Source organism: Labrus mixtus, chromosome 12 (genome assembly GCF_963584025.1).
Source record: "Labrus mixtus chromosome 12, fLabMix1.1, whole genome shotgun sequence".
Taxonomy (NCBI): Eukaryota; Metazoa; Chordata; class Actinopteri; order Labriformes; family Labridae; genus Labrus; species Labrus mixtus.
In genome coordinates, this window is record NC_083623.1 from 12,120,380 (window position 1) to 12,132,789 (window position 12,410).

Sequence of the window (12,410 nt, forward strand, 5' to 3'; positions counted from 1 at the left end):
CTTTCAAGGTATAAGGCAACATTAAAGATCCTATACCTGCCGACTGTTTTTCACTGAGCGTGGTGATGTCCTCTCCCACCGTCCCTAGATCTCATGTATAAAGAGTCACAGCCTTTTAAGATAGTTTCTTCTGCATTATACAAATCATTTCATTTAAGTTAAGAACCCTCTCTATTAAAGAATAGTTTAAACATGGCAGACTAGCTATGTCTCACTGATGAAGCCAATGCTTTTAGTGGTATTAACTGGATGTCAGTGTTGACATCTCTGCGGGAAAAATACTTTTAGAACAGATAGATGACTACAGTAGAGATGATGCAACTTTAATAGGGAAAAAATCCAAAGAAATAGAAATAAAGGCAGCGCCCCCTAGAATTAGACAAAACATTGAAAACAAAGAAATAGAATGTCAGCAAGGAGGACATACCAGTTATCTGTATTCATGGATTTTTGACATTTCTGCACTAAAGAGAAGGAAATGTCAACTTAAACATTTGTATTTGATTTATTGTAAGTGAATTTGTTTTTTTGGCTAGAACCACACAAACGTTAACAAGGTGATTTCTCTCTGCTTAGATTTATGTAAGATTAATGCAAGGCTTGATTCACTTCTATATAATACGCATCATTTGCATTCATATTATACAAAAAGATTTTTCTTTACTTTGAGATGAAGTTAAACAGGTTCATTCATTTCCAAATTGAATTGGACCTGTATTCTCCAGTTAACTGCACCAAATAAGGTTCACTATTCAAGTTATCATTTAATTACACAACGTGTATTTGTTACAAAAAGCTGCCGATACAAGAAAGGCTTTATCTTTTTCTAAACATTGAACTCATGAGAGGATTAAAATCACTACAGAATCAGTCTCCTAATTATTCAGTTCCAGCAAGGAGACCTTTACTTGAAGTTATCACAAAAAGTGGAGGAATAAACTTACTGCTGACATGATTCCAGGATTTTACAAATTTCAATTAGACCACAATTTTTTTTTCTATTTACCTTTCTCCTTTGCCCGGGCACAAGCATTCCCCTGCATGCATCAATAACAACACACACTTCAAGCTGGTTGGGTCGGACACAGGGTCTTTCGCCTTATTGGCCCAGCATGCTGCAGTGTTGTCCATTGTTGTTGCTCTCTCCCCCTTGGGACTGAACAGCTCCAGAGGTCGGTCTTCAGAGTCCGCTAAGCCGACAAAAGACAGAAGGAGAGAGAGAGACTTTGAAAGAGGGCAGCCCATACAGCCAAGACTTTAGACTCAGCTCAGATGACAAGGAGCAAAAGGCCAAGTGTAAACTGTATGTTGACATCACAATAGCACTGAAGAGGACAAGGTGAGGGCTCAGAGATTTACACCCAGACTTTACTGCAGCAATCCAAAACCGCTGTAACTCTCTCTCTCTCTCTCTCTCTCTAATGCACACACACACAAACTAAACCTCAGACCTGAACACAGAAAAATGCTGACCTGGTTGCAGCCTCATTTCTGTAACCAACTATTCCCCCCGCCTCACCTTGCTTTGGCTTCACTCTTCTTTGGCCCACCCTCCAGCAATGCCACTTCTCTCTAAAGCCAACACAGCACAAGCTCAAAGAAAAAACTGCAGCGCTTCAGATTTGTAGGTGCAGAGTGAATAAAGCACAGAAGACAAGGTCATCATCACCATTGAAAATCAGGTGCTGTCATCAGATTTGGGTTGTAACTTATACAGATTACCTTTTCAATCATATCTACCTTATTCCCCCTCTAGCCCTGGTTTTATCAGCTTTCTCCCTGGACTACCAAGTCATACTTTGAAAAGATCCGTCTATGCCTATTTGAAGGTCAAACTGAGTCAATATTTAAGGCTGATGTCAGGAGTTGTGATCTGGATAAGCTGCCTGTGGTCCGGCACTGTGTACACTTAAAGATTTGACAGTGACAGCGGAGACTGGCAAGTTACTATTCGAAGCACAGGCCGGGGTTGGCAGCTGTCCCTCACTCAGCGCATCACTACATGATGTTTACAGCAGTGGGATCAAGGGATTGTTTGCAGAACAAAGTTTCTTTTTCATCTGAGCAGCCCTCTGGGGTGTTTTGATCCAGCTACATCCCCTGATATTTAATCTCACTACAGCTAATCCTAGGTGGCCACTGTTTCAAAGTTGCACACATCTGGAATTACAATATGTAGCATGATATTTGGGTTACAATTCAATAAATTGCTTTATACTGCAATGTGATTTTTGAGATTTTTCATGTATTTTTTTTGGAGAACAGGGATTACTTTGTTATGCAGACAGAACATGCATAAGAAAATTAACTTCCAGATATACTTTTCCAAATGATCACACTCCAATGTGTGCTGTTATAGCTCAATATCAACTTGATTGTTGATATTGGATCATAGGCATGATATTGCAGGCCTGTGGCTGAAGATGATCATAAATATTTCAAGAGGTGTGAGACAGCGTCTACTCAGGGCATCAACACTTGGGTGAGTCTGACCTGGAGAAAAGTAAAAAAAAAAAAATCTCAGCCTGTGGACTTTTTGTGGCCTTTTTAGCCTTGTGGAAATAGATTCTCCTCTGTAAATTTTGAAGATGACCAAAGCCATGCTGACATTCATTATAAAAGCATTACTTAAAGATGGGTATTGCTTTTAGAGAACAGTTCAGGTGCAAAACAGAATTACATTCTGATAAGCAGCAACAATTTATTTAATTACTCATTAGGATACAACAGCACAACAGTGACTAGCCTAGAAATGGACTGTTGTAGTTTTGTCTATCACACAATCAACTTAACATAATTCATTGAGCACCTTTTATACAGTCAAGTGGACTCAAATTAAGAACAGATATTAAAAACATTAGATACAATTTTGAAAGACTTCAATCAAATGTCATAAATAAATAAATACAAGTAGATGAAAAGTGAAATAAGACTAAATGAATATCAGGGATAACTTTTGTAAAAACCATTATTAAAACTTTGGCTAAGGCTATAAAACAAATTACTCCAAATTAAAAGCCAGATTGAATAAGAAGATTTTTAAACTTGGTTGTATCATCCAACATTAAACTACTACTTTTTATGTGACGAGTAAGAAACTGGCGTCAGCCTATATCAGTCAAAAGCTAATGTTGTCTTTATTGACACAAAAATTGTATTCAACAGTATTAGAAAACCCTATGTTTTGATTTTTACGTGTATTACTATTTCTTCAATCTCTTAGGTAATATAGAGAAGTCATTGTGGTAGTAAGGATGCAATGATTGTTACTTCCTGTTGTTGCCTCTTTCAACACTTTATTTCAAAAGGTCTTTCATAAGGCGTGTTAGATCACTCCAGATGTGTTCCCTACTGTTTTTGTAACATATACTCGTAAAGTGATTTATTCCATGTGTGAGTGGTGTTGAGGAGCACTTTTGTCTGGTTCAGCACTAATCATGCATCATTTGATGTCACCGCATCAAAGCTGCGCCTCTGCTGACAGGAGGATGAAGGATGATCTAATAGATAAATGGCTGGATGGGAGGATACAAACAATTTCCTTAAATAGCATCACAGCAACTGCCTGAATCACAACCTAATTGCCTTGTGTTGGAGATGATTGCATTAATTCAGCGCTGCAGATTTGGTTTACACAGCAGAGCCGGGAGGTGTCAGGTTGCCAATAAAACAGGAGTCTAAGTTTCATCCCACTTTATTGGATTGTGCGCTAGCCTTTGCCAATCACAGGGGATAATTGTGCGGCTTAATTTACCATCCGAGGCTCCGGAACTACGGGAGTCATTGGTAAGAAGGCTCACCGTCACAACACTGTATTTGGAAAAAAAAGGAATTTAACTTTCTATGTCTGCTTTTCAGACTTTACTGATAATCAGTATATTATATCAGCATTCTTTCCTGACAGACGGTCCCTCTTCTGTGCAAAGAGCAAGAATTCCTGTGTTGCCACCTACCAGCACAGCCCCACCAACACGGTCAGGGTGAAGTGCTGATTTGATAAAGTGTGAATTGATTAGGGCTAAAACCACCAGAGGGTGGCTGTACAAGGGAGTCATCGATAACCTGTCCTGTGCTCAGCATTGATTATTGCTATCTAAGATAACAGGACGCTCACACACACTTCCTGCTCGTGCATCATCCTCATATCTGTGTGTGAATGAGGGGAGAGGATAGTGATACAATCAGGTGCCTGTCCAGCCTAATGCCAGCAAAATCTTGGTGGCCCTTTTATTGACTTTATTGGATTTAACCGTTGCTGGACTGGGACAGACCGTAGGAGTCGTAGTCTCTCGGCTCATTAAGTCCGTGACATTGAACTGAGGACAAGCGCTACCCACCTCTCATGTCTCCGTCTTCCATCTCTGGATGACTGGTTTGAGTAAACTTAACTTTGGCTGCACGCCCGAGAACAGGTTCTTTCTAAGAAATCTGTCCACCCAGAGGTCCTGTGTCGCTGCGATGGTAACATTGGCAATGCCCTTTCCTTTAATAGTGGCATCCATCTGCTAGACTGTGGGTGTGTGTGTGTGTGTTTGTGTGTATGTGGCCGGCTTATCGCCTTGGCTGATTATTGGAATTGATACCAGCTGTGCTGCCCCAAGTCGAGACAAGCTGACGTTGTGTCATGTCCATCCCCTGAGCTGTCTGCACCAACATGCCTCCACACACACACACACACACACACACACACACACACACACACACACACACACACACACACACACACACACACACACCAGACACAGAAACACACACATTCAATTTTAGTCATTTCTGGCTTGTTTGAAACGTATGCCCTTATGACCTTGATGAAACAACATGTCTAACTGATTTCTTGCTGGAGACAGGTCCTTCTACTCCCTTCTCTCCTCCACGTTAGTTGTCAAAAAAGGAGGTGCGATGCCAGGATCATAAACTCATGCTTGTTTTAGACTTTAGCTATTTGATTAGCAGTTCTGCAGACGTGATGAAGACTTTATAGCCTCGTAAATTTCCTCATCGCCATCTCTTCATCTCTTTTATCCTCCCATCAATATTTATAAGCCGCACTGTAACTACAAGTGTTTGGTGTGTGTGTGTGTGTGTGTGTGTGTGTGTGTGTGTGTGTGTGTGTGTGTGTGTGTGTGTGTGTGTGTGTGTGTGTGTGTGTGTGTGTGTGTGTGTGTGTGTGTGTGTGTGTGTGTGTGTGTGTGTGTGTGTGTGTGTGTGTGTGTGTGTGTGCGTGTGTGTGTGTGATAGGGGGTGGGGGAGGGGCTCATTTACAGATGTACTTCTAAGCTTTGTTACCTTCCTTCTGCATGAAAAAAAAAACATCCACATGTGTGTTTTCAGGGGCAATGTTTGACATTGAAAACATCCTTCAATCGAACCAGCCACAGACAATCAAGTGTTCCCTCAAGGACATTGGCTCATTAACTTGCAACCCCTCTGGGACATCCATGTGCGCATGTGCATGTTAGTCAGCAATGTATATACCTGCTTGTATGTATGTCTATCATAATAGCTCTATATGCGTTGCTCTTTAAAGTGGATATTTTGATATTTTTGAAGTGGGGTTGTATGAGGTCCGGGTCAATAGTAAGTGTATTAGCCACAGGAGATGCGGTCAGCTCAGCCCCTTTGTCGAGAAACCGGCCAAAGTGCCAGCAGACAGGCTATCGGCTATACATTGCTGCGGATGGGGCCATTTGTACCACGTATTTTAGCTAACTTAAAGAAAAAACAACCCAAAAATCAATGAGGATGTAAGTGTAGCCTATATTTAGAATTTTCTCAGAGCTCTACTTCACCGACTGCATGCCACTTTGTTTTAGCAATACTTTGACGCACCACATGTTCTCTCACTTGCAGCTCAGTGAGAGTGATTAACAACTTGCATGAGAGCCTCCTCTTCGTCCCTTTTTAACCACTATCTCTCTACATGTTTCTTTTTGTTCTTTGTGTTTCATGATACAACGTCTCCTCTCAGTTGTTTGCCAATAATGAATTGGTTTACGTGGTATATAAGGACAAAGTGCTCGAACTCAGCAAGAAGGTTTGGGGTCATGAGGTCTAAACTCAGGTGTGCTATGATCCGCTTGATTAAGTACAGCTGTCAGTGTGGGTGGAAGGTCCTTGTCCCTCCAGTCATTCTTCATGACAGGCAGACACCCCGATGCTCTGTGACCTGCCTTTGTCCCCCCATGTCCCCCTGGATTTTTCACTTTCTGCAGACAGCACAGACCGTGCTGCTGGAGGGGGTCAAACAGCGCTGGCTGTGATGCCGGGCTCTGAGGGTGCACAGAGTGGTGCTGTGAATGGATCAGGATTGAGTGTTTGAGAATGTGACAAGATTTTGAGCGGCCCAAATCCACTAGAGGTGAATGGCCTGTGTGTAAGGACACTTATTTTTGGTGCAAATGTGCTTTGATGGAACGCTGCCTCTTACTCTCTCAGACTGTGTAAAAAGAAGTGGTTGAAGCCAATGTGACATCACTCATTAGTTTGTGGCTGTGTTTAAGCCTTAGTCATGGTTGCAACTTTTCAATACAGGAAGCCATGTCTTTAAGCATACCCTGCTTTTAAATTCACTCCAACAGGGACAACTTTATATATACTTTTCGATAGTGGATAGTGGATAGAGTCAAAAAACCGGGGAGAGAGAGTTGGGAATGACATGCGGGATATGAGCCACAGGTCGATCCGAACCCGGGCCGTCTGTCCATGGGGCACGCACACTAACCGCTAGGCTCCCGGACCCCCCCCCCCCCCCAAAAAAAGGTTGATAATTTGTAAAATTAACACCATTCTATATAGAAAAAAACCCTTTAAATTATTGATGGAAACCATAAACTTGTGAGGAAAATGTACATGCCTACACCCTGACTTTTTGTTGCAACAAAATTGAACCATCTCGAACATTTAGAGAACCTTCAATCTTATTTTCTAATATTACAGTAATGAGAGGCATGTTGATATATTGTATGCATATGAGTGAACATGCCTATTCATAATCTGTATGTTAACATCTGTGTAATACATCCACGTTTGCGTTGTACATTTTACCTTATAAAACACCGATGTGTCAAAACTAGATGAAACAATGACAAATTATACATTAATTCAGATGGAATGTTTTATATCTATGCGTCAGTTGATAAAGCTCACATTTCCTGATAAATGTTTGAACTACTGCCGATGTTTTTTTTCTAGTTATTTGAGGAAATCCAGCGAGTAAAGCACTGATGCACTATACTGTAGCTTCTTGATACAGTCTATAATAATTGTCATGTTATAAAAGCTCATCCAGCCTTAACCCTGACCTGGGATTAGCACTGGATTAGCAACCTGTTCACAGGCACAACAGTTACTAGATCTTTATGTACAAAATTAGCATATTTCCAAGGGTTGAGGTGTTGAATAATAATACGAACATAATGGGATGAAGGATGCAAGATGTTCTGCACTGATGTCATTGGTCCAATACAGATGTCCCTTACAATTAAGTTTACAATTATCTGGGATATAGTTCAATTTACCAATAATGACAAGGAAATGAGATTTAAAAAAAAGAACATTTCCAATTGCAAAACATAACGATGGCGGTATATTAAAAATATTTGTCAAATGTAAAAATAACCACTGTACTTGGTATTTACAGATCCTCCCATCCCCCTCTCCTTTCTCTGTCTGTCCTGCCTGCTTTACACATATAGGCGGTTTACAGAAATAGAAGAAAAAAAAGAAAGCCCTAATACAGCACTGCCTGAGTGAAAAGCCTTATCAAAGAGCACAAACACAGCAGTCAGACTCAAAATACAACACACACATACACACAATGCAGCCAGATGAATGGCTCAGTGGCAACACAATGGCGCTAAATTAAATCACTGATGTCAGAGTCGCCAAAAGCCCTCCTTCCTCTCCCACATCACTCACTCACACACATGCAAGGATTGACTAATAAGGACCCCTTTGTTTGCCCGTGTAATGTATTCTGGAGCAGGCCATATCAGTTGAGGTTGGAAGGTGCGTATGGTCAATTTCAGTTCATTATGCAAATCAACATCGCAACAATTGTTCTCAAGCCACCCTGGTACGATTACTGAATTAATAATTTGCTCCCTGGTCCTCTTCATATCTTTTTTGCCCTTTTGCTGAATAGCATCTTAATTCCCTTTATGCATCTTTACGTAAGCTGCGTCACAACAAAGGACTTCTCTGCAAACACATACAGACAGGCTCATGTAATCAGCATTGATTAATTCAACGTACCATTATGGTGGACGTAGAAATGTCCTTTTTTAGACATTCTGCAGTTGGCATCAGCTGCTGTTAGCAAAGAGCGCTATTACTCTCCCCCCTCTCCCCCATCCATGATGCTGTCGGCGGCATCCTGTCGAAGATGTGTCAGGAAACAGCCCAAACAGGTGGCAATGTCAGTGTCAGTCGAGCATGAGCGGCCTCAGCTGAGCTTGTCAATGCTGGTACTTTCATCTGTGACCTTTACAAACATTTACAGCTGCCGTGAGGTTTCTGAACTCGGCTCACTTCAACTCTAACGGGAAATATAACCAGTACAATAAAGTTGTAGAACTTCATGGCTGCTAGACCAGGTAGACCAGATGTAAGTGGGACCACTGAGTTGATCTGGTTTTCTGTGAAGACAGTTTATAGGGCCGAATTCCTGAGCTGAACGCCCTGACTAGGAGAGCCTGCAAACTTCACACAGCTCTGATTCTTAAGGAATTATTGCATCACCAAGCCACTTTGCAATATATGTCTGCATATTATCTGAAGGTCCGTGCAAAGAAGAGAAACATATGTCTCAAGTCAGCTGAAGCACATCAATATAAATCCTATTGTGCAAATAATCTATGTCCCAGTACTGTAGCTGCGATGTAGAAGAAAAAGTGAGCAGAATTATCATCTTGCCATGTCAGACAACTGACACATACAAAACATTGCGTGGGAGTTATTCTCACCATTACCCATAAAAACAAGTTGAGGCGTAGCTGAGAGCTCAGCATCTTACTGTACCTACTGCAATACCCTGTTACAGACAAACACAGACAGTAACTGTTGGCATTTCTGCAGAACTATCTGTTTTAAATATTGGATTACATTACATTTAGTCTGTCCAAGACAAGGACACCACGAGGATTGCAATGGAGAGGTAATGGACAGAGGACGCCTTCCTCTGCAACTCTGTCCTGTGAAGATTTAGTTTAGGGTTGTTGGGACGTTGAAGGGAGGTTAACAAAGTAAGAACCTCGTTGTGAAAGAGGAAGAAAGAGGGAAGGACAGGAGGTATCAGCAGTTGGATAGGAAATAGGCCTACGTGTATTGTGTTTTTTTTTTTTTTTTACGAAGTAGTCTAGATCTGACAAGTCACTCTGTAAAAGAGAGAAAGCAGAGTAGATGGATCAGCTAACTGACAGAAGATAGATTGTTTGTGTTGAATAAGGGGGACTGAAGATTGGCTGAACAAAATCTAAACAAGTTCTCAACCAAAGACACAATGACCTATGACCCCCAACCTTTAAAAAAAAAAAAGTTTTGTCCTCTTTTCAGAGGCATTATGCAATTTCACCCATGATGAAATTTCACACATTGAACCCATTTCTTACCTGGTGGCTTCTCCTTTTTAAGTGTTACTTACACACCTGCAGGTGTGGAGTGTTTTCCATATCAAGAGGGTATAAATAACATGCAGACTACACCTCTAACATGAGCAGGAAATAGTCTTCACCATGGAGACCTGTACATTCATTGCTTGCTCAGCTGTTGGGTTAATGTATACACTTTTTTCAAGATGCATAACCCACATGATATGATCCTTTATCAAAAACGGATTTATTGACATATTACCCAAATGATTTAAAGGATACAGGGAGGCTTTTTATATCCCAATTTTAATTATTTTGGCCACACTTCATTTCTTTCTTCGTCCAATCAGAGCGTGAAATATATAGCTGGAAATTTGTATGATCATTTATCAACAACAAAGCAGTGTTTCCAGTCCAACAAATGCAAAGCTTTAAAGGTTTGGCCTGGCCTTCCATACGGCAAACCTCCCACGTCACACACAAACAGTATAGTGGAAAGCTATAATATCACTGGGCCTCCGTCTGTCTACTTGTCATCCTTAACAGACTCTCAGTGCTGCAGCATCCCAACATCACCAGCATCACCAGGTGCAGTCGAGCAAAGCCTACTATGTGTGCGTGAGACGGAGAGGGGAGGGAAGGGGGGGGGGGGGGCGTTGTCGCTGGGGGCAGATGAAAGAAGGAGAGAGAGAGAGAGAGAGAGAGAGAGAGGGAGAGAGAGAGGGCTGGCAAGGTGGCGGGATTTGCGTTGAAGCCACTGCGTTGTCAGACATGCGCAAGAGCGTCATCATCATCATCAGCAGCAGCAGCAGCAGCAGCAACACAACCACTGCGCTGCGTTTCCGCCTTGGCTGAGCAGCGCAGGGGAGGGAAGCCGAGAAGAAGAAGAAGAAGAAGAAGAAGAAGAAACGAAGCCACGGAGACGCAGTGTTGGGCACAGCACACGGACTCCCGAGCTAAATTGCACCGACGCAGCAACAAACCCAAGGCACCTCGTCTCCAAAAAAAAAATTTCAACGCCAAGAAGCGACCTGTGCGGTGCGCGCCAGAGCCTTTCCAGCATGGAGACTACGCTGATAAACAAGCACTAAAATGTGAGATTTACAGAGGAAATCACAAGAGAGAGAGAGAGAGAGAGAGAGAGAGAGAGAGAGCGAGAGCGAGCGAGAGAGATAGATAGAGAGAGAGTGCATGTGTGTGTGTGTATGAAAGAGAAAGTGGCTACCCCTTTTTATCTTGTGCGGGTGATCTCAAATTCTGCAGTGTGAAAATGAAGAAGTTTAACATCAGGAAGGTGCTGGACGGCTTGAAAGAGGTGTCCTCCTCCACCCCGTCTGTCCAAGTGGGGCCACAGGAGAACCATCTGATCCAGGAGACCATCCAGTCCGAGCATTTCCAGCTCTGCAAGGTGGGCGATCCTTAGATTCCACCCCCCCCCCCCCCCCACCCCATCACATTTATGGCATGCAGTCTAATTTTTTTTTATTGGTCTCAATTTGTACTGCGCTCATCCCATCTCAGGATACAGCAGGTGCAAGTAAGCTAGACCCAAACAATGAATCTATGGGCAAATGTTTTTTTTTTCGAAACGATAACGATCAACTATTAAACGAATGTTTTTTTTTTTTTTAGCCTAACATTTTGAATGAAAGCCTTTTGAAAGCTCCCTGTGTTTGTCCAAGGCATGATCATCCTGTCTATAACAGACCTAACTTCAATGCGGATACTGTGTGGCTAGAGCGCAGGACAATACCCAATAGTTAGTTCCTGTTCTGTTTCATGTACGCTATTTAATCTTTTGTTTTGCTGAACTGCTAGTTATTATCAAATAATTTCAAAATGCATTATGTGAGCCTCTGTGAAAACACAATCGTTTGCTGCATGTTTGCTGCTAGGCATGAACTGTCATCGAGGGGCTGGGCCAATCTGATCCTCTCTTGCATAATCTGTTTGGATTAGCAAAACGCTGCTTCTTCTCTCTCTCTCTCTCTCTGTGTGTGTGTGTGTGTGTGTGTGTGTGTGTGTGTGTTACTTCCACCCTTGTGTTGTCTTTGCTGGCAGTTTGTCTCTCCATCCCTCACAGAGACACACCTCTCTCTCTTGCTCTGTCTCCATCTCTCTAGCACACACACACACACACACACACACACACACACACACACACACACACACACACACACACACAGCTTTACCCCAGATCATTGATCCATTGGGGACTGATGGCGCCTGAAGTGAGCAGGGCCTGTTTGAAAAAAAAAAAAAAAACCCTGGCTTGCCCTACTGTGCCTGAATTGGCCACAAGAATGGACGGGGTTAGCAAACAGGCTTGCAGTGCAATTTACATGCCATGCACAATACATCTTATCCCACTCACTGTATTGCACCAAGTGTGCCCTAATGGTTTGGTGTGGCCTTTTTTAGTCTCATCACTGTCTGCTTTCTAACAGGCGTACTTGTGGGAGCTTTCTAAGGTTTTGAACTGTAGAATGAAAATCGTCATATATTGTTACTGAAGTAACAAGTCATAAGTAGAAATTAACATCACATCAACTTAAAGTAAAGTCATGACACCTGAGGGCTGAGGGGGAGTTCGTGGTTATGTTGCCAGAGAGAACATCTCAGATAGCCTAGATTCTACAGCTCTACACGCAGATGTGTCAGTCAGCAAGCATGCATTTTTATTAAAGTCTCCTTGAACAAGACTCCCTCTCCTGCTCCCAGCACCTTCCCTGTCTGTCTGGACACAAACTGTGTAACGTTTCGCTGCGAGGAAAGCAGGTGTCTCTGCTGCACTGAGTGCTTCTTATGTAACATGCTTTAGCC

General features: G+C 42.3%; 1 protein-coding gene across 3 annotated transcripts in view; it reads left to right on the forward strand.

Annotated features, from left to right (window-relative positions):
- Window positions 1-10,313: 10,313 nt before the first annotated feature.
- stxbp5a (syntaxin binding protein 5a (tomosyn)) overlaps window positions 10,314-12,410 on the forward strand; it is a 107,610-nt gene continuing 105,513 nt past the window's right edge. For 2 of the 3 annotated variants that reach the window (XM_061052017.1, XM_061052018.1), the window contains exon 1: window positions 10,314-10,995. In XM_061052017.1, coding sequence (XP_060908000.1) covers window positions 10,858-10,995 — 138 coding nt within the window. In that variant the 5' untranslated portion in view covers window positions 10,314-10,857. The remainder of the gene's footprint in view (window positions 10,996-12,410) is intronic. The other variant, XM_061052019.1, reaches the window with a different exon arrangement.